General features: G+C 56.2%; 1 protein-coding gene across 5 annotated transcripts; it reads right to left on the bottom strand.

Annotated features, from left to right (window-relative positions):
- Positions 1-266: 266 nt before the first annotated feature.
- On the bottom strand, positions 267-20485 carry TRPM2 (transient receptor potential cation channel subfamily M member 2). 5 transcript variants are annotated; one of them, XM_075417751.1, is made up of 33 exons: positions 20118-20485; positions 18206-18472; positions 17777-17862; positions 17123-17291; positions 16454-16634; positions 15898-16064; positions 15274-15454; positions 14730-14791; positions 14299-14499; positions 13811-13913; positions 13458-13579; positions 11745-12095; positions 11182-11319; positions 10373-10502; positions 9926-10164; positions 9655-9767; positions 9336-9549; positions 8648-8766; positions 8193-8325; positions 7879-8050; positions 7051-7234; positions 6590-6771; positions 6307-6439; positions 6101-6188; positions 4834-4921; positions 4254-4405; positions 3969-4045; positions 3777-3878; positions 3382-3468; positions 3098-3203; positions 2430-2531; positions 1823-1939; positions 267-1561 (listed from the first exon to the last, which is right to left on the bottom strand). In XM_075417751.1, the coding sequence occupies exons 2-33, from the start codon at positions 18398-18400 to the stop codon at positions 1436-1438; spliced, it is 4620 nt and encodes a 1539-aa protein (XP_075273866.1). In that variant the 5' UTR covers positions 18401-18472; positions 20118-20485; the 3' UTR covers positions 267-1435. The 5 variants fall into 5 exon arrangements, with proteins under 5 accessions (XP_075273866.1, XP_075273867.1, XP_075273869.1 ...); XM_075417752.1 differs by having other exon boundaries at positions 9926-10152; XM_075417754.1 differs by having other exon boundaries at positions 11850-12095.
- Positions 20486-22215: the final 1730 nt, after the last annotated feature.

Here is a 22215-nt window from a genome sequence, read left to right as displayed (position 1 = left end):
CCCAAATGCATCAAGTCATCTCTGCAGCCAGTGTTGGGGGGTGAATCTGCAAGCGAAGTGGGTTTGTGCAGCGAGAATGGGGGTAGGAACACTCAGACTGGGCTCATCCTGGAAGTGTGCTCCACGCATGGCCTCTGAGAATGCCTCCTGGTTAAACAGCCATAATGGACTACCAGCCTTTAGTTATTTAACACACAGTTTATTGAGCTGGGTTGACTAAACTGCCAGTCTGACCCCTCCCCGCCCCCCTCCCCCCTCCCCCCACCTTGCCAAGCCCCAGTGCATCACTGATGAAACTGCTGTTGTGCTGTGGTGGCCAGCGGCATGGGAAGAGCAGCCCGGGCCGGCCAGTGTCAGGTCCATCGGAAGAGGCTGGGGGAACTGAATGCCCTCCCTGAGCAGCCCCAGGCATAATATGCCACCGTGGGGCTGTTCTGGGCTGTCGAGAAATGTCTCCATAGTGCCTTGTTCTCCCCATGGCAGGAAACACAAAAGGTGAGTGAAACACAGCTTAAGAGCAGAGATGTCTGGGATGGACACACTGATGTCCTCTCTCCTGTTGCTACTTGCCCAAGGGACCACAGAGCATGGATCACCCGGGTCCCAGCGAGCTGCCCCTTTCCGTCCATGTACGCAAGGGGATGGGGGCAGGCAGGTGGCATTTAGCTGGTGCCCTGGCTCAGAGGGAAGGAGGTCAGCTACAAGATGGTGCTCAGCATACACACGCAGGATCACATAACAGTATGGGACATGGGCAGTGGACCTCTGTGGAGCTAAGAAACCATAGGTATATAAGCCAAAAGCTGCTCACACCTGCAGAGGTGCTGGATCACAGCTCGGGACCATGTTGTTGGGTCTGAGGTAACCAGAGGTATGGAGACAGCTGCCACAGGAGCGACTTGCAGGGCAGTCAGGAGCTCTAGGTTTCAAAGACCCCAAGCCTTCTCCAGAGGAATCCTCTGGGAGCTGTGGCAGTGGAGCTGCCAGGACTCGGAGCAGGAGCTGTGGAGCAGAGACGCCTGATGGATACCCTGGGTGGAGGGGTAGCTGGGGCTGGCAAGTCCCCACTGCCCACACAGTAGGTGGGAGCTGAGAGAAGGAACACCTTGCAGGAACAGCCCTGTGGCTCTGCTTGGCCCAAGCCCTGGGCTAGTGCTGTGGCTGATGTGGAAACACCGAGAGACAAGCTGGGGCTGAGCTTGGTGGCTCAGGTGACCAGGATGCTGTGTAGGCACTGCCCAGGCAGCCCCTGCCCACGGCTGCTGGGGAGGGTACAGTTTTCCTCCCAGAAACCTGCAATGTACATTCACAGAGGCAACCAAAGCACCTAGTCTCCCGTAGCTGCCACGGTCTCACAGGTGAGCTATGGTAGAGCTCCAGGTCCCAGCCAGAACCTGGTTGGGGACAGCAGGAGCCCTGGCCTCTGCTAGAGGACTCAGTAGTAGGCGCCGAGCAGGGTTGAGACCTTGTGCAGGAGCTCCTTGTGGTTGGCGTGCAGGGGGATCCTCTTGTCCAGCACCTGCCAGCGGATGCACAGCTCCGGATCGCAGCCCTGGAGGAACTGGAAGGGGACCAGAGACATCACGTACGCGCTGCCAGCGAGGGGCTCAGCAGCCATGCTCAGCAGCACTTCCATTCCCCAGCCTCCTGCCCTTTCTTTTTGGGGCCCCGGGGGCAGTGACCCCGTGTTCACCCCCCTGTTCTTCCTCCACTGCACGCAGCTGGAGAAGTGCACTCCTGCTGAGGGTGAGGTGGGTCTGGAGATCTGGCTCCCGTGCCCACCGAGAGCCGGGAGGGGAGCTGCAGAGGTGAGGGGCCGTACCGAATTCAGCCGCTTCATCTCCACGTCGTTCTGGCTGTCGAAGTGCACGCTGACAGTGACTGTCTCGACCCAGGCATTATCTGTGTTGCGGGGATCGTCAAGGTACCCCTTGTGTATCTGTGCACAGTGAAGAAGCGCCATTAGCAGAGCCCTCAGCCCCTCTCTGAGGGCTCCGAGAGGCCCCGGGGGTGGTGGGGTATCGGCCCACAGCTCCTCTGACCCACTGGAGACCAGCGCCCTGTTCCCACTGCAGCTGGAGCCATCGAGAGCGACGGCAGCAGGCACAGGCACCAATGTCTGCAGCCCACCCCGAGACCCCTGCCCGGCGCCAGGCCCTGACGGCATGTCTCCACCTCCCGCTGCCATTCCTCCTGGTGGGAGCAGTGGCCAGGGGGTGAAGCACCCTGCCCCTGTACCCTGGGGACACCCCCGTGCCCCTGTGCCACCATGACGTCCACATGTCTCCGTACCGTGGTGATGCCCCCACGTGCCTATACCGCCGTGACACCCGTGTGTCCCTGTACTGGGGTGATGTCTGCGTGCCCCCGTACCGCTGCAACACCCGCCTGCCCCTGCACCACCGGGACACCTGCGTGCCCCCCCCCACCTCAGTGCCTTGTTTCAGCAAGTTCTGGAACTGGGGCCAGAACTCCCGACGCAGGATCCACTTGAGCTTCAGTGGCAGTGTCTCGCCTGGCTCCAGTGACCCCTGTGCCAAAGCAGATGTCAGCCATGGGGCCTGCCACCAGCCCAGCCACCCCCACCGCCACCAGCTTGGCTATCAGGTAGTTGCCACCACTGCAGAAGATGCCATAAGGTCTGGTGGGAGCAGCAAGAAGCGATGGTGCCTTCCTCCCTCCGTCCCTCCCTCCCTCCCTCCCTCCCTCCCTCCCTCTCTCTCCTGCCAGAAGTTCTCAGCTGTGCCTAAGCACGTATCTGATGCCTCATTCAACGTCTGGACTTCTCTGTCAAAGGACGCTCTGCCAATGGCTTATGTCATGGAGGACATGTGAGAACTGAAGATGCGGAGGAGGAGGAGGGAGAAGCAGGAGACATGGGGTCAGGGTGGGTGGGGGTATGTAACCTCACCGCTGCTCCCCCAGCCCTCTCGGCAGCACAGCCCCACACTTGGCTGCTCTGCGGGAGGGGCAGAGGTACCTCCTCGGACAAGGCCGTGACACCCGGCAGTGTTCCTCCCTTGTCCGTGGGGCATCCAGCCGTCGGGCTGGGCCAGCCCCAGATCCTCTGCGCCAGCTGGTTTCCACCAGCTCTTACCCCAGGCAGAGCCCAGACATCTGACAGTGGGTACTGGGCTACTAGGACTTCCAGCATCTTCTTCAGGCTCTTCCTGATGATGGATCCATCCAAATTCCTCCTCCAGCTGTGAGAGAGGCCCCTGTTATGCTGCAGCTGGATTCAGCTGCCCCTGCCCAGCAGTGGCTGAATGGGCAGCAGTGGGTTTTCCCAGTCTCTATGAGGTGCCTTTGGGCCCCCTTTTCCATTCCATCTCCCCAGCCCCGTCCTGGAGCAAGGACACCTCTCCGTCCCCACGCACTCACCGGGTCACAACGGGGTGCAGGGCATGGTTGGGCCCAAAGCAGTGCAGCCTCCCACGGCCTCGCAGTCCCGTCCTGCCCATGGGGTTCCTGGCCAGGAGAGACCGAGTGGGCTGGGATGGTGCCAGGGTCTCTCTGCACACCCCATCATGTTGATCAAAGCTCTAAAGTGCGTCCCCAGGTTTCTCACCATGGCACTGCACCTCTTCTGGGGTGCTGGCTTTTTTGGGGGTGGGGACAGCTCTGAGGACATTATCCCTGCCCCACCATTAGCCACAGGGTAAGGGGATGGATGCACTCAGGCTCCCACCAGATTCTCCATCTCCCCTGTGCTTTGCCCACAGCCGGGCACCCCAGCTCCCACCGATCCCATCTTTCCCCATAACGGAGGCACTCACAGTGGCAGCCCGTCCTCCACAGCATAGAGGCCGTGGAAGCTCTGCCGGTCGATCAGCCCGTCCATGGTGTTGTAGTTGATCTTCAGGAGAGACTCCAAGGAGCTGGGAGGCAGGAGGCAGCCCGGCAGGGAGGGCTGGCTGTGCCACCTAGGGAAGGGGCAGAGGAGTAGGGAGCCATGGGGGGACACTCACGGGCTGAACGGGTCCTGCACAGCCATGTCCTTGTGGTCGGCTGAGTAGATGGGAGGGTCGTAAAGTGGGAAGTCCACCTGCAGAGCATGTGGCTGTGTCAGGCCCCCCTTGCATCCCTGCTCCGGCGGCAGGCAGAGACTGGGACCCCTGGGGACAATTTCTGCCCCAGTCCCTTCCTCTGCCCAACTCATGGCATCATTCCCCAGGCACACAAGGCTCTGAGCACTGCTCGGGGGCTGAGCTCAGGGTCTTGGCTGGAGGGCTGGTGCCTCTACCAGCTCCTACCTCCCAGGGCACTTTCTCGTCCGGCACAGGGAAGCGAAGCGTGTGAGACCCTGGGTACAGGAGGTTTCGGGCAAGCACATGGTACAGCGGCTGGGTCTCCTCGGGTTTCCCCTCCAGGTCAACCTTCTTCATCTCCGAGGCTTTGCTGGACCCTGTGAGGCAGACACAGACAGCAAGGTCCCACAAAGCAGGGTGCTGAGTCCGCTGCTGTGGACCACGGCTCTGCTGAGGGAGTTGACTGGGTCTCTCCATGGGGAAGCTGATGTTCCCTGGGGGCCTGGCCCCAGGTATCCCTTCCAGCAGGCCCTGGAGGAACTTCCCCAAGGATGCTGCAGCAGAAAGCCTCAGCCACCAGCTCCAGGGAGGGCTCTGGTGCTGGGGGTAGGAATGGCTGCAGGAGGGGCTGGGTGGCCTCGCAGAGCCCCCAGACCTCCCTGTACCAAAGGAACCTCTGCCTGTGCCTTGCTGCTTAACAGAGGGGTGCGAGGAGCTGCTGAGCCATGGTCCACAGCCTTGTAGGTGCCAGCGCGGGGCTCCGGGTGTCCCCTGTGCTGCTGGGGTGGAGACGGGCTCTACTTACCCACGGGTGGCACGTCCTCGCCTGAGCCAAAGCCTTTGCCCTGCAGAGCCTGCATTATCCACCTCAGGGCCTGGGCACTCTGATGGACCTGCGTGGGACAGGAGAGGGTCAGCTCCCCCAGCCCCCAGCTCCATTGCTTGAGTACTGCGGGGTGCAGCCCTGGCAGGCAGCACTGCTGCCCTTGGCTCCTGGCTGCTCGTCCCCTACAGCAGCAGCAATACTCGCTGTGCCCTGATGCTCGGCTTGGAACACCCTATCAAGGGAAACTTTTTTTTTTTGAAGCAGGTGGAAATGCAATTGGAAACAGCAGCCGTGCTGCAGTCATCATCATGAATAGAATTATAGAGTCGTAGGACAGGATAGAATAGAATCATTCCCCCTGTACTCGGCACTGGTGAGGCTGCACCTCGAGTATTGTGTTCAGTTTTGGGCCCCTCACTGCAAGGACATTGAGGGGCTGGAGCGTGTCCAGAGAAGAGCAATGAGGCTGGTGAAGGGTCTAGAGAACAAGTCTTATGAGGAGCGGCTTCTTCTAGAGAAGAGCAGGCTGAGGGGAGATCTTATTGCTCTCTACAGCTACCTGAAAGGAGGTTGTAGTGAGGTGGGTGTTGGTCTCTTCTCCCAAGTAACTAGCAATAGGACGAGAGGCAATGGCCTCACGTTGGGTCAGGGGAGGTTTAGATTAGATATTAGGAAAAATTTCTTTACTGAAAGAGTGGTCAGGCATTGGAACAGGCTGCCCAGGGAGGTGGTTGAGTCACCATCCCTGGAGGTGCTTAAAAAACGTGTAGATATGGCACTTCAGGACATGGTTTAGCAGGCATGGTGGTGTTGGACTTGATGATCTTAGAGGTCTTTTCCAGCCTTAATGATTCTATGATTCTATCTCAGAGATCCTGGGCTCCCCACTGCTTGTGCAGAGTGTGGAACAGATTCACAGCGAGGGGGCAGAGAGTCGCCCATCTCCAGAATGTCTGGGGGGTCCTCTCGGGCCAAGGAGAAGAGCTGGGTCAGATCTAAGTGCTTGGGTGACCAGTGGAGGCAGGGGCTCAGCCCACCACTTCCCGCCTTCATCCTGTTCTCTTTGGAGTCAAACAGAACATATCCCACAAACCTTTTCCTCTCAGATGCTATTGTTTTGGCAAGGAAACTCAGACTGTGTGAAAGGGGATTGATTCAGAGGGGGTTTCTCTTGTGCCCTGATTCAGTTGACTCAGGCCCTAGAAAACCCCACTTTTCTTAGGTAGTTACTCATCTTTTGCCTCACCTGGTCTTCCAGAGAGACCAGTCTCTGCTCCACCAGCCCTGTCCTCTTCACCCGGTCCAAGTCCAGCAGCTCTGCCAGTACATCAACCCTGGAGGGACAGTGCAGAGTGGAATACCCTCAGCAGCCCCCCCTGCACTAACCAAAACCCTTACCTGGCCAGGACACCAGAGGACAGAAGGGTGTGCCTGTCTCAGGAGTGCTGGTACCTCTGCGCAATGTCTCGGATCTTCTGCTCCGTGTTCTGCTTCTCCTGGCACTGCTGGTGCTGCAAGTAGTTCTCCTTCAGGTACATCTCCCAAGAGAGAAGGGCAGCTTCTTCGTTCTTCTCCAGCTTCTCTTCTGCCAGAGGAAGAGAATGGCAGTGTAGTCAGATACCTGGGCATCACAAACCATGGTACTGCAGCCAAGACACCAAGCCTCATGCCTCAGTGCATGGTGCCATGCCCTGGGGAGGGGACAAAGGGCAGGAGGGGAGGTGCTGGTCCTCACTGAGCTGTTTGTGGCGTGTGGCTGGCCTGCGCAGCAAGCCTCGCTGGACCAGGATCTGCAGGTGGTTGAGGAGGATGAAGGGTGGAGGTGCAGGTGGGCGACCATGGTATTCCTCGATCAGGTCGTGCCGCTGGAACTTCCAGATCTGGTCCGTGTGCTCCTGGACCTGCTGGAAGGTATAGCTGGGCCAGAGCCCAGGCATCAGCCGTGCCGTGGGGATGAGGGTGTACTTCATGTCTATATGGTGCCCTAGCTCCTACCCGTCTCCCTGATCAGCCCTGGCCTTCACCTGCTACTTCCACTGAATATACAACCCCCCAAAGCACCCATATGCTCTGGTCAGGATGTGCCCCAGGACCCTCCTTGAGCTTTTTCAGTGCGTGGTGCCCTGCCTACGGCCAAGCCTGCAAGCAAAGCCAGCTTGATTCACTGTCAGAACCATGGGACAAGGCCAAACTCACTTGAACATGGCGATGAGGAGGTTGAGGAGGAGGATGTTGGTGAAGAGCAGGTACAGGCACAGTAAGATGACTGTCAGCCACTCTGGGAAGATGGGTTTCTTGTTGTCCTCATTTGTCTCTGGGCACTTGGGCTTGTAGGGGTCGGTCCCATTGGGGCTGCACTGGTCAATGTTGAAGTTGACCCCTGCAAGAGAGTACGGCATGGGGCTTATAGGGGTCAGTTCCATTGGGGCTGCTCTGGTCAATGCTGAAGATGATCCCTGCAAGAGAGTATGGCATGACTCCACTGCAGCCAGACCTCATAGTGTCTCTAAAAGCGGACAACATTGAGGGAGCTTAGCAGCAGGCAGGGATTTGACCTCAAACTGCATCATCCCAGATGCTCGGAGCAACATGATCTAGTTGAAGAGAAGATGACCCTGCTCACCACAGGGGAGCCGGGCTAGCTGACCTCTAAAGGTCCCTTCCAACCCAAAGCATTCTATGATTCTCTGCTCACTGCCACCAGCTTTGCAGCTGTGGCGCTGAGCTGGGTCATCTCATGCTCTTGTGCCTTTGCTAGTCTGCTCTCTTGATCACTTGGGCAGGTGCAGTCCCTGGTTTGCATTGGTGGCAATGCTCCCAACAAGCCAGAGCAGAACTCCATCTCCACACCCTGTCATCACTGCTTCCTGGCCCTGTGCTGTGCTTGGAGAGGAGCCCTGTGCAGCACTTCCGTGGGTCAACACGGCAGGAGCTAGGCAGACTGCAGCATGAACTTGGTACCCCTCAGCCTTGTCGCAGCCACCCTGCTCTCGCCATGCGCTGTCACAGGTCGGTGTCTCTTACCATCAATGTAGGAGGGAATCTGACCAAAGATGGTCAGGTAAGAGTGATAGACCACACCACGGAAAAGCCACTCCACGCGTTCCTCATTGTGGATCAGGATGGCCTGCTTGGCAACCCCAAAGGACACCACCCACACTGCTAGCAGGAAAAGGAAGAAGAAGACATCCTTCATCTGCAAAGACAGAAGGGAAGCAAAATTTTGTCCTGGAGCAAACCCCGCTCCAGGATAGGAGAACACGGGTGGCACATCCAGCCCGTGCAGGCATGCGGCTGCTCTAGGTGATCAGTCTGGCAGGATGGAGGGGAGCTCTCACCATGCGCTTCACAATGATGATCTTGGGCCCCAGGGTTTTACTGACAGTGAAAATGTGCATCAGACGCAGGCAGAAAATGATAAAAGCCAGTGACAGTATGATGCGCCCAGGATACAGAGTGGATGGGATCAGCCTGAGCACAGAAGAGAGGAAAGGAAACATCTCAATGCCACCAGTGTGGGATTTTTTCTGATCTCGCAGCATTACATTGCTGCAATATCAGCGAGCTTTCCCAGAGTGCTGGGTGAGAGTTGTGGCATGAAAAACATCTCTCCTAAAAGCAGCTGAAAGCAGAGACAAATTAGTCAGGATGAATCACGTGACCGCAATAATCTTCATTGGCCTTTGGAAGAAGAAAATGCAATTAAAAACCTGCACAATTCTCACACTAGTTTTGTGGCCTACAGCTGTAGCTTGAGCCTGTGCACTGCCAGGCAAGCGGGTCTGCAACTCACCTGCAAGTCAGCCCGGTGATAAAGACTAGGATGGCGCAGATATCCAACTTGTTCCAGAAGTCCTTGAAGTACAGAGAAGCCATTTTCACAACCCCAAACCCATCTGGATCATACAACAGCTGTTGGGAAGAGAAGAGGGATTGGTGTTTCAGTGAAAACCTTATAAGATACTCACGTGCCTTGTAGAGGGGAGGGACTGTGCAGATCTGCTGGCTATCACTGGGCTTTTGCTCACCCGAAGTTAATCTGAGCCTGCAGGATTTTCTATAGGGGCATGGAAGGAGCATGGGGAGATACCTGAGGCATGGGGCTCTATAGTCTGGTGAAGGAAGGCACTGAGATGTTGAAGCAAAAGTGGAAAAAAATTAAATGTCAAGCAAAGCCTGGAAATGTTTCTGGGAATAAATGCCCAAGGAAGGAGGTAGGCCCTCCATCTCCTGATGTTTTCAGCTCAAAACAGCATGTCTTTCTGCAAGTACACAGAGCTAGCCGAGACACAGCCAAGGAGATCCTCCGGCCCCAGAGACAGGAGGATCTGGCAGTCCCTCGCGCTGGGACCTCTCCAAATGGATGGTGACATGAGAAGCAGCCTGGGAAAGTGAGCTATGCAGAACCTTCCAGGAGCACTCAGAAGGGGGGTGTCTCCCTCCTCCCTCCTCCTCCCAGCCTCTGCTCTGCCTGCCCGTACCTGGCGGGTCTCCTCGCACACCAGGGAGAAGAGCCAGAAGTAGATGAGGTACTCCCGCCAGGACGGAAACGGCTGGAAGTCAACCATCAGGACATAGGCGAAGAGCAAGAGGAAGGTGAAGTAAGAGAGGATGTTCATGTGGAAGATGACGACAGGTGCCGTGAAGAAGGCTCGGAGGCGCGTCAGGCAGCCCACAGGCTGCAGCCTCTTCTCCCTGTGGGGAACAAGGGTGGAAGTGGGGCTCAGCCACCCTGGGAGATGCCACAGCATCTTCTCCCAGCCAGCCTTGTTGCACGCATGGCCCAGCTGCAAGAAGTACCTGAAGGTGATGAGGCTGGTGTAGAGAAGTGGGAAGAACAGCATGCACACTATCACCCGCCAAAGCCCATTGTCCACGCACATCTTCCCCCACCAGACTTTGGTCAGAAAGGCCTGTGAGGAGGGAGGAAGAGGAGCAGTGATTACAGAAGATCCCCTCTGTCAGAGTGGGGCTGCAGGGCAGAGTCCCACCACTGCCAACAAGGAACCCTGGATCTGGGGTGGGAGACACTTGGGCACTTCCCCTCCAAGCACCACTGCTGGGAACCCACCTGAACACCCCCATGGGACACAAAATTCATGTTCTTGGCCTCCAATGCCAACTGCAGACAGGTTGTCTTCCCCCAGGCCTCAGAGACACGGGTGAGGAGCTTCTGGGCTCTCTCTTCATCCTTGCGGTAGCAGTCTGTAAACACGCCTGGCCAGGCACGGACCAGGGAGATGATGCTGAGCTCTGGGGCCAGCTTGGTGCTCCACAAGGCGCCCACAGAGTCACGTTCTGCAGCAGGATCTGGACATTGCACCATGCAGTGACACCCTCTAGGCTACCACCACCACCTAGGCACAGCCCTCACAATACCACAACCCTAACCGTGACGAGGGGAACGCTGCTTGGCACCACCCACCCCACCCATCACCCTGAGACACCTCCAGGGCAAAGCTATCCAGTCCTTCAGGGTGTGAGAGCAGTGCTGGGTTGCTGGTCCCCTCCCGCTCACCGATCGCCTTGTGCTCATACTCCTCGGCCAGGGCCAGCATGTCATCAGTGGTGTCGGTGTCTTCCTCCTCCTTGGCAAGCTCCTTCAGGATTTTGCTGCACGCCAGTGCAGCCACCATGCAGTCCTGGCTCTGGAGTAGAAGACGACAGAGGGAGTGTGGGGCTCTGCGCCCTGTCCTGCAAGTGCTGGAAGTCCTGCCAAGCCCTCCACGGCTCGCATGGGAGGGAAAGAGGGTGTCCCAAGCAGACTGCTGCTCAGGATGGACAGCTTGCTGTGACAGGGGCTGAGCTGTGCTCCCCTTCCCACTGTCACAGGGAAGCCAGGGACACCCCTGCTCTCCTGGTGGGAAGCCTTGAGTGACGGGACAGTGTGACTCCATGGCTCTGCACGGCATGCTCACCATGCCACCAGCCACACTGCTTCTTGCCCTCGGGATGCTGTTTATGGGTGGAAGACTTCTCCACCACAGCTGCTGTGCCCCTGTGTCCTGCCTGTGGTGTGCTGAGCCCTCTCTGCCTTTGCAAGGAAAAGCACTCTTCCAGCCTAGCATATCCCCTCTGCCCACAGCGTATGTTTTGGCTGGGAAGGGGGGGGATCTGGCATCATGGTGTGTGCCTGGGGATGAACATCAAGTGTCCACAGGCTCACTAGCTGGCTCACATTTGGTTGGGGTTCAGGCTTGGGCACTGCCATGGGCCAGCTCGCCTGCCATCCCAAATGCCAGCCGGTGCAATCTTTCCTCTTGGGGCTGGGAGGTTTGGCACCAACTGAGCCTCTTAGCTGGGACTGACAGCTCTGGGCTGTGATACCTGGGCCCAGATGATTTCTGCCAGCTCCTTGCGGTTCTGGACCACAGCCCAGATCAGCAGGTCACGGACTGGGTCCATGGTGAAGGTGACTCGGCCAGCAGAGCGCTTGTAGAGTGACCGGAGACTTGACCCCTGAACCTGCAAGGCATGCGATGATCAGACCTGCTCCCTTGCCAAAAGGCTGCAGAAAGCAGACAGCCCTGCAGCACAAAGCCACCCCTGAACCCTGGGTGCCTGCCTCCACCACCCATGGAAAGATCTTTGCTGCAGATAGCGGGGTGGCCCAGACTGGACTCGTCCTGGAAATGCCACTTTTTCTAGGGTCAGGATCATGTGGGGATGTGCCCATCCTGCCCAGTGCCCCCACCCCGTTACATGGTGCTGCAGGCGTAGGAGTGCAGGAGTAGCACCTTGAATGCACAGCAGATGACTTGGACAGGGCTTTAAGGGACTTCAAGTGAGATTCTTGAGCAGGCAAGAGGACAGAGACCCAGGACGGTTTCTTGAGCCAGCGTCCCCCTCCCTAATGCAACCCTGCCACCACGTAACCTGGAGATGCGTACGTTCAGCTTGATGTGTGGGACAGGGATGGAGAGCCGGGGCCGCTCCGTGTGCTTGGGCTTGGGGTAGAGAGGCTGTGTGGAGGGTCCCAGGAGCTCCCGCAGCACCTGGGAGACATGGTGCAGCTGGATCCTTGGCATTTTGGAGCCAGCTGTGTGCTCTCTCTCCTCCAGCAGGACCTTCTGCAGCTTGCTGTGGAAGAGGCAGGATGGTGCCATGTTGTCGTAGAGGTAGACCAGTGTGTCCCAGGTGACAAACTCCTTGAGACGCACTCCTTGCTCCAGGAACAGCTTCACAAACTCTGGCTTGTTGGAGATCAGGGCAGCTGCCATCACAGGGTGAAGATCTGTGGGCTGGCAGGCCAGAGGTAGAGGTGAGGATCTCCATGGCCCCAGAGCAGGGCCCTACCATGCTCCTCACTCAATCAGGGGGAAGATTTTATCCCTGAGCACACAAGGAGTTTCTGGGTGTGAGACAGCAGCTGGGAGGTACTGGGAATTGTGGGACATCCCCCAGAGACACACTTGTGGATTAGTATGTACTCTTCTCTGGCAGTGAAGCCCTCTGCTCCCTTGGCTGCGGAGTGGAGGGATGGGGCAGGGTACAGGGTAGACCCTCTTTGCTCAGATCATGGGGATGCGCCATGCAAATGGTGCCTCACAGGCTTGTCCCCTGTGCACAACTCTTCAACTGAACGATCACGGTGCTGCCGGCTGGATCTCAGCCGTGGGGAGACTGGCTGCTCCCGATGGTCACCCAGTTCAGCCTTTGTGGGGTTTTCCTTTCCAAAGCAAACTTCATATGTGCTCAGAAGTGAAAACAAACCCCACAGATAAGGGGGTACATGTCTGTCCTGGCAGGAAGGTGCCTGCTGACTTTCTGCCACAGCTTGGTTTCAGCCTCAGCTTTTCATACCAGCCACATCGGTCCAGGGCTGCAGCACCCACCCAGCACTGGCCTGCATCGGCTAATCTGAGAGCCTGCCTCATCCTCCCTTCCCAGCAAAGGTGTAGATCTTGTTCAGGCCATGCATTTTCACACCATCAAAGATTTCCTCTTCAGGATCCTGGTTCCCACAAGCCCTTCCAAGTCCCATGAAAGGTATGTGAGCTGGGGGAATCCAAGCTGTCGAACGAAATGGGAAAATCCCTTCCAAGTCCCACAACCCCAGCAGGAAGGCCAGAAAACCCTGCTCAGCTTTGACTCAACAGCTGGATCAGGCGTGGGACAGCACAGCTGGCTTGTGCTGCTCCCTGCCCCACTCCGTAGCAAAGTCTGAGCAGGGAACTGCCAGGCTGGCTGAGTTTAGAGACGAGTTGCCATTTGACAATGTGGCAGGAACAGCAACAACAAGGCAGAGCTGGCAGAGGTATTTTTGCCTCTAGGTTGGTGGATTATCTTTAAAATACACCGGTTTTGAACAAAATACTGATCAATCACCTTTGTAAACAATTCTAAGTCAAACAGGACCTTTACAAGCAATGAACTGCAGGGTGTGTTCACCTCTGCTTTGGGGGTTTGAGTGCACTTTTGAAAGACAAGACAGATTAAGAGCCCCTGGCAATGTGGTGGGAGTTCAGGGTCCAAAAGACCTGCCCTCAGAAACCCTCCCTAGGCACAGCCGAGGTGAACAGTGCCCTCAATATCCACGGTCCTCAAGTGGGACCTTACAAGCTGTAAGCCTGACTGGACAAGCAGCACAGGTACTCTCTTACCTTCCACTCGTGGTCATCTGTGAAGATCTCACTCCGAGCAATGTCCACCCTGTTCCAGGCCACAGCTAACTTCAGCTGGTGGTCCCAGTTCTCATGACCAAAGTGGTCCTGGTTTCGGGATGCTGCATGCAAACTGCATGTGTTAGAACAGAGGATCATTTACATGGCAAGAAGATACCACCTGTAAGACCCCTTGGAGGCCTGGCCCTTTGGGAGAAACATCTCTGCCTGATCATCACAAGGTTTGGGGACCCCTTTGGTGACCCCATAAGTCGAGCAGCTGCAGGAGGTGACTTGTGACCCCCACCCCGTTCACCTTGCCCTTTCCTCGCAAGCAGCTCCCTGCTTCTCACCTTTGAACAGGGCCTGGAGGATGGCCACATCCACGTCCTGCTGGCCATATTTACCGTCTCTGAAAATGGTCAGGAGCTGCCGGCTCCGCACTATGTCTTGGATCTACAAGAAGAGCCATGGGCAAGAAATTAGCAGCAGCATCTCCTCCCTGCTGCTTCCCACAGCTCCCTATCCTGTGTGGGGCAATTCCTTGCTTCCCTTGGGTTGCCTGCAGACCCCTTGTTCTGTGTCTCCCCTTCTGGCTAGGGCTGGTCAAAAATGGTACCTCTCTACCCAAAAGGAGCAGGCAGTGGAGGAGCAGAGCTCGAGCCCTTGGGGTGCCCACCAGAACAATGCTGAGCATGGCTGGGGGGAGATGGATGGTTGGTGGAAGATGAGCCTTAGACTTCATGTTGGGAGCCTAGCTGCTCATGGGCAAGGAACCCTGCAGACCTCTTTGATCTCCACAAGCTCAGTGAGAGGAGCTGTCTGCCTAAAAGAGGCTCACCTTCTTGGTCCACTCCACCAGCCTGCCCTCAGTGAAAAGCTCATAGGTGTCGTGGAAGAACACGCTCAGTTTCTTCTGGATCAAGGCTATGGTTATCTTGGGCACAGGCAGGCTGGCTACCTGTGCGATGACATCGGCCACACGCCCAGACCCTTCCACAATCACACAGGGGGTCCCATTGGTGATGGCATTGTAGATGGTCTGCAACAGAGCGGGGAGGCTGGTCCTAATCCCACCCAGAGGCCAGCGGACCCTCTCTGAGTCAGAGACCCACACCGTTGCTCCGCAGCACTCCTGTCCAGCTGTATTTCAGCTAGCGTGGCACCATGCTTGCGCCGACACCGGGAGAGCAGCATCCCGGGCAAGGAGCTGCCTCCTCCCACCACCACCCCTCTCAGCTCTGCTGGGAGCAGGCAGGAGCAGTTCCTTACATCGAGAGTCCCAGGGCCTCCTTCCACCACCACGCACACGATGGGGATCTTGATGGCGACACCTGCAAGGAAGCAGAGCCCAGGGTCACTTCCCCGTGGGGCAGTCCCCTGCCATGCAACTGAATGCGGTCCCCTCTGAGCGGTGGAATGTGAAAGGCAAGGTGGGAGCACTGCTCCAGACCTGCGTGCATGTGTCAGGATAGAGGATCGTTTGCACAGTGAGAAGATGCTACCTGGAAGCCCACTTGGAGGCCTAGCCTTTTGGGAGAAACAACAATGTTCAGCTCAGCACTGGAAGATTTGGGGGACCTTTGGTGACCCCATAAGTCAAGCATCTGGCAGAGAAAGGCGCTTTGATTTGTGTCACTGAGGAACTGTTTCCGCATTTGTCACTTTAGTCCTCTCAAATCCCTTGCCTGGATCCTCCAGGGAAGCCACAGCTGCCTGTCTCACCAGAGGCCAGGATGGGCACCCCTTACCGGTGGATGGCCCATCCTGCATCGTGCCCTCCCCTGCCTCAGGCCTGGCTGTGTATTGCCGTTACCTCCTTTCACCTTGGTCTGCTCTGAAATGAACTTCTCCAGTCTGGTCCTCAGGGGGATTTCCACCCCATACCTCCCGTGGGTCCCATCGTCCACCAGGATGAAGTGGGAGTGGTTGCTGTCCAGGCATGACAGGCTGCCTTGGTTCTCCTCATCCAGTACGTACTCAGCTGGAAAGCCACCCTGCAAGGTGCGGGAGGAGAGACTCTGGGAAAAGCCTTTCAGGGCTGCAGGGGAGCACCAGATGCCCAAAGCAACCAGCACATGGCATGGGAACAGGCCAGCATGCAGTGACAGTCTGGCCAAACAGCTGTCCCTGCCCGCCTTGCAGTCCTCACATCAGACTTGCCCCATGCTCTTCTGCCTCTGCTCCACCTGCCCTCACACCCACAAGGTTCCTTCCAGTAGAAGCACAGCACCTATGCAAGACGCTGGGTAGGACAGAGCAGCTTCTCAGCTAACATCAGCCCGTGACCATCACTCCTTCTGGCACAGCTGGGTATTACCAGGGCTGCCAGCAACAGGCACGTCTTGAAGCACCCGTTCCCACCATGGTGCTTGGCAGGACTCCCCCGGCAGTCCCAGCGTATGCAAAGCAAACGCATCTCCAACTCTGCCTGGCTCACCATGGGGCAGATGAGGCTCTCCCGGTTGTACACGGTCCCCCAGGTGGCTATGCCAATGGTGACAATCTCTCCCTCCTTGTGGCTGCAGCTCAGGATGAAGTCTCGCACTGCCTCTCCCACCTGTTTCATCACACCAGCGTGGGACCCCCCTGTGATGATCCAGGCCCCTGCGGGTCAGAGAGGGGCTTGGGAAGGGAGAGGCTTTGTTCACAGCAATCTCCTAGCATCTCCCTGTATGGCTGCAGGAACACCTGGTCCTCAGAGATGCTCCATCCCCCAGAAGGTGTCTTCCCTGTCCACTACACCAAGCCCTGGCAGTACAAGAGATGCCTTATTCAGCACAGTGTTCCATCTCTCAGCCCAGCTCCCTATGAGACTGTTTGCAGCGACTGAGCAAGAACAGTCCTTCCCTGGTGGTGGCAGTCCCGACAGGGACCTACAGACCTCCTGGGCCAACTCAGCGTCTCCACTGCAGCCCAGCTCACTGAACCTGGCATGGCCAGATGACACGTCCCTCTCCCGCTGCAATTGCGGGGAGAGCCTCTGCATCTCTTACCAGTGGTCTGGGCTACTTTGGCTAGCCCTTGCCGGAAGATGTTCTTCAGCCTTGGCTTCATGATGAAGTTTTTGGCTCCTCCAGTGACTGAGATGAGCAGGTTGGGTGCATCGAGGCCCCAGTGCTGTGTCATGAGGTGGTAGATGACCCGTGGAGGGGTATCCGAAGAGACACGTACATACTGGGAAAAAAGGGAGTATACATGTGTTTTGGGTAAAAAAAATAGGGTCAGGGTAACAGGGCATCTCCATGCCACAATTTCTCCTGTCCCAGCAAAGAACTGGGGGCTTCTCACGCCATTTCCCATCAGAGTCCTTTTGCTGCTGCCCTAGGTCTTTGTGCATGATCCTGTTCCCTTTCACTTCCCTGGGACCAAGCATTCCCAAGACAAACCAAAGGATGAGGACAGGGAACAGCCACTCCTTGAAGCATGGGCCTCACAGCATGAAGACCAGTCTCGTGGTTTCAGAAGGACACTAGGTACATGACTGGGAGAGAGGAAGGATCCTGTCCCACCCCCCTTCCTCTGCTGTGTCAGTGTTTCCTTTGGGGCATTGCCACGCTTTCCTAACCTCCTCTCATTCAGGAGGGAAATACTCGCATTTCATCTGCCATGGCAAGACCTGAACACTGGCTCCCCATGCACCCCAGAGGGGCAAAATAGATCACCTTCCCCATCTTCTGTCCCAGGCCCGTGAAGTGGATATCACCGAAGGCATCTGTTGGCATTTCCTGGATGTGCCTGCTGGGGTCCCATTCCTTCCCCAGGAAGACGGGAGTTTTGGCAGCATCTTCCAGGTGCTGTTCCCTGAGATAGCCGCACTCGCACACAGTCCTCCTGAAACACACACCGCCAACTTTCCCAAAAACAGTCAACCCAAAAGGCAAAGCCCACCTGGCCCACCTGCCTCAGCCAAGGTAGGAGGTGTTGGCATTCTCACTAACAGGCACCAGTATCTCCCACCCAGCTTGTGCTCTGGCTCAGGTCTTGTGCAGAAACAAAGGCATTGTTTGGGGGAAAATTTAGCAAAAAATCATTACTTCTGCCTGTAGAGGTTTGGGATAGAAATATTAAGGTTGCTCTGGATGAAGCATGGATGGAAACGACTGCATGCGAAAGCATGGGAAAGACTCCTCACTGGGACACAGGATATCAGCCACATGGTGACACACAGCAAGGTGAAGGACCAGTCAAAAAGGAATTTGTGAAGGCCCTTGACACCCTTGACAGAAAGGTGGGATTTTCTGGTGCTGTGTCTTTGTCACCAAACACCCCTTCTTCTTTCCTGGCAGGAGAGGGAAATGAGGGACTGTCTGACTTACCCGGAATCTGATGTCTGGGAGCTTTCAAAAAAGTAGGTGCACTCTTTCTTCCGGATGTTTTCAGGAATCCACGAGATGAGATTTTCCTGAGGGAGTATGAAAAGCAGAAGGGGGTCAGGGTTTCTGCAAAGGGCCAGAAGTTGTGCCAGGGGCCAGACACCCTGGTGCTTGGGGCATATCTGGGTGCTTCTTTTGATATGAAGGAAGAAAGCTCCATTGCTATCTGCAAGGACAAAGCCAGGTCTATTCTAAGGACAGGAGATGTGAATGCTGGACATGTACCCTAGATGTCTGGAGTTTTTCTGTCTGTCTCTCACACTAAAGTGATCTGTTATTAATACTGCCATTAATGAGTCACCAGATAACTCATTAACGCTCTTCCGTCGTGTGTGGCCAATTGCCCCCTCTTCCAGCACCTCCTGAACTTGCCTTTTCATTGCTGCCGGTGGGGAAATGTGCCTTTCGTCTGCTCTTCGAGACACTGCTAGTGCTCTGCTGGAGGTTGGGGACCACCTCGAAGTCACTCATCTTCCTGGGCTGTGTGGCGGGGTCGTCTCCTCTCTCAGGGCACACCTTGTTCAGTTCAGAGGGGAGCACCTTGCTGCGCCGGCCACGCGCGGCCATGGCTGCAGTGTCTTGCTCCGCTTGGCCTCCTCTCTCCTGTTCCTAGGCTGGGAGGTCCCGAACATCTGCATCCTGAGTGCAGCAGAAAAGGACAGCCATGGACTTAAAGCACTGGGGCATCCAGTCCATCGTTCACCAGGTGAAGAGATGTCCCCGGGAAATGTGCTGGACCTTCACCACGGTCCTGACACAGTGGCCACGCGGGTGGTGAACCAGCCTCAGCATGCACCACGCTGCCCCCGGGCAGCCTGTCAGCCTCTGAAAATCATAGAATCATGGAATCGTTAAGGTTGGAAGAGACCTCTAAGATCATCGAGTCCAATCGTCAACCCAACACCACCATGCCTGCTAAACCATGTCCTGAAGTTCCCTATCTACACGTTTTTTGAACACCTCCAGCGACGGTGACTCCACCACTTCCCTGGGCAGCCTGTTCCAATACTTGACCACTCTTTCAATAAAGAAATTTTTCCTAATATCCGATCTAAACCTCCCTTGATGCAACTTGAGGCCATTAATGATTCTGTTGCCCCTGCGCACTCTGCCTGCCGGCACAGCTGCTGGCTGCCTGCTCCGCTCTCCCACAGCTCTCCTCACTTGCTCTCCACTGCAGCCAGCTGGGATATTTCTGGCAGCAGGGAGAGCAGAAACCAGGTCTCTTGTGTGAGCAGCCCAAGTGTGGCCCTGCATGGAAAATCTATGCCAACACGCTGGCTGCAGAGACAGGGCACTCCTCCATAGGGGGAATTCTCATGCTCCCTGCAAAGGTCCCTGGAGACCCCAGAGCTAAAACTGAGGTGCATGCTGTATAGCAGGGGCTACAAAACTCCTGAGCCCTCCCAAATGCTCACAGCCCCCATTGGTGAGCTCCTGAGCTGCTGAGACTGGAAAACTGCTGGAGCAAGGATGGAAAAGCCCCTGGGAGTCTCTGGGGCCCGAAGGGGAATGGCATCCTCTCAGGGAAGCTGTGATTAGGCAGTGGAGGAAGCACAGCACCCAGGTAAAGCACTGGCAAAGCTGTGGGGTCAGCAGGAATGTATTTAAGGAGGATTTTGGCTACCTTTCTGCAAGCCAAACTCTGCATCACACCCAAGAGTGGAGCCCCCTTAGTGGGGGACAGGAGTGGTGGAGTAAAATCATGGCTACCACTGCATTTCCTTCGCGTCACCTTCCCCCAGGCTCAGCACTGCTGCAGGCAGAGTGCAGCGAGGAGAAGCCTCTTGCCAGCCTCCCTCCGACAGCCCCACCGGCCTTAGCAGCCAGATTTTGGCAGACCGGCTTTCTTCATCAGCACAACCCGCGGGAGTTCTAATTGCTTGAGAAAGAGCTGTCTAAATAAGGTCAAACACACCCGTAATTCTTGTTCCTGGCCCCCCGGAGCCGGCAGGCTGCTGGGGTTTTGGGGCACGGCCACAGGCAAGCCCATGCAGTAAAGGGTCTCACACTGGGTCCTCCGCAGGCACCCAGGGCTGAGCAACGGTGCTGAGAAAACAGCCAGCATACCTGTCCTCCAGGGCTCCGGGGCCAAGGACAGAACATCTCCGGCAGCACTGCCCCGGCTCGCGGAGCACCGCGGGAGGGGTCTGCACCCCGAGGGGCCTGGCAGCCCTGGGCTGCGCAGGGTGGTCACAGCACCCATGGGGACAGGGGTGCGAAGCCACGTAGGAGCCATGCCCACCCTCCCCGCCGGCACCACCGCCAGCGAGGCTGCCTGTACCTTCCCCGCAGCATCCTCCGGCCGCATCCCCCGCTCCTCTGCTCTGTGCCTCTCGCAGGGATTCAGCCCCGTGTCCCTCTGCTCCGGCGAGTCATTTTGTCGCTGCAGACACAGACGATGACTGGAGAGCAGCGCAGAGCTGCCTGCAGAGAGGAGGAGATGGCAGGGTGGCTGGCAGCCTCCCAGCAAATCGCACTGCAGAAGCGGTCCCTGCCGAGAAGCTGCAGCGCCCAGGGGAGCCCCGAGTTTGCTCCAGCAGCTGAGTCACGCTCCCCACGGCAGCGATGTCCACCCATCGCCCAGCCTCCCGCTGCCGTCAGCCCACATGCGGCGAGACGCTTGCGCCTGAGCCCCTCGCAGCAGATGTCACGAGCAGGGGCTGCGCGGGGGATGGCGGGACCCCAGCACACGGATGCTGCCAGCAAGGAGCTGCAGCTCTGACAGATGCTTTGGTGCATCACAGGCTTGGCAAGCGTGCTGAAAAATCCCTTCCCTAACTACCAGTTTCAATCAGTCTTTACAGTATGAAAGTGTATGAACTTTTTTTATATATACATAATATATATTTTATATATACATAATATATATTATATATATATAATATTATCTATATTATATATTATATATTATGTATTTTAATATATTATATATTATATATTTTTTTATATGTGTGTATATATGTATGTTATACAGTAAAATATGACGAGGTAGTGGAATTTTACTGGACTCTCTGGTATTATTCGTGCTGAAGTAAAACAAGCGAAAGGACAGCCCAGCCCTAGAAAGAAAGACTTTGCCTCTGGGAAGCTTAGAGCAGTCCATGAAGGACAAAGGACAGCTTTATCTCTGGGACAACCACAAGAATGCCAGCATCCCAGCCCCTCTGGCACATCTGCAAAACCCTCCCAGCATCATCTGGAGTCACAGATCAGTAACTCAAGCAAGGCTGACCTCAGGGATGCCTGGATCAATAGACAAGCACCAAGAATGCTGCAGAAATAGAGCAGCTTTGCAAAGTTTTAATATTATTAGTAATCGGTAGTGTGGGGGTTAGTGACCAATCCAATTGTGTTGTACCCGAACACTCAAAAGGTATAAGAACCCCATGTAAAACCGCATTCAGGTGCCCCAATTTGGCTGGGACACCTCATGCCTATGAATAAATATTTACCCTTGTAATTCTGTGCATTGCATCCCAGCCTCTCACCTCGGTTGACATCGGCCAGCTGCAAAGGTCTGTCCCACAAGCCTCTGTCGAGGAGCCTTTTGGCTGGTGCTTCCCACCTCCCCGTTTCAGATGCTCTCCACCTCTGGTTATGCTCTGTGCCCTAACTGAACTGGCTTCTCTGCGGGATTTGCAGCCACTTAAATCACATTTGCCACAACATTCACTTAACAAACCCAGCATTCACTTCCTCAGGAAATGTGGTGGGGAGCAAAACCAGGCCAGGAAGCCAGCCGAGGCAGCGGATGCTGCAGCAGCGAGCGATTTGGCTGGCTGTGGCTCAGTGGCAGGTACGCCAGGCAGTCCAGGTGACTGCAGCTTGGAGTGAGCCGAGGGCCCTGCAGCAGCTCTTGCTGGGAGACTGTAAAAGCTCAAGGGCCAGTGCCGGGAGACAGCTGTGAGGAGAGATGGTGCTGGTTCTTCAATGCAAGCACGTCCTCCAGGTCTGGGGCTGGAGCTCTGTGCCCCCTTCCATGTCGTGATGGGCTCAGGCGCTGGGGTGATGCGTTAAACAAGCAAGCAGAGTCTAAAGGAAAACGTGGTGGGGCGATCATGGCCTTAAGCTCGCTCTCCAGCCAAAGCATGTAAGTTAGCATGGGCCATCTACACAATGAGTTCTTCTGGTTTCCTTGAACAAGAGCAAACAGCTGAGACATTTCACAGGGAGAACAGATGCCACTTATTAGTGGTAAATAAAACCCATGTGCAACGCTTTACAGTTCAGTTGTAATTACCTCTGCACTGCCAAAAGAACTGAAGCCAGAACTGCACATTAATTACACATTAATGTGAACGTTCATCCGCTCTTGGCTGGCTAGCTCTCTGGAGACCGTGGCTTTTATTTCACTTTTGTATATGCCAAAACCACCATGG

The sequence above is a fragment of the Opisthocomus hoazin genome, chromosome 4, assembly GCF_030867145.1.
Source record: "Opisthocomus hoazin isolate bOpiHoa1 chromosome 4, bOpiHoa1.hap1, whole genome shotgun sequence".
Classification (NCBI taxonomy): domain Eukaryota; kingdom Metazoa; phylum Chordata; class Aves; order Opisthocomiformes; family Opisthocomidae; genus Opisthocomus; species Opisthocomus hoazin.
The sequence above is the reverse complement of the archived record's forward strand: the minus strand, read 5'-3'. Positions and strand labels throughout refer to the sequence as shown.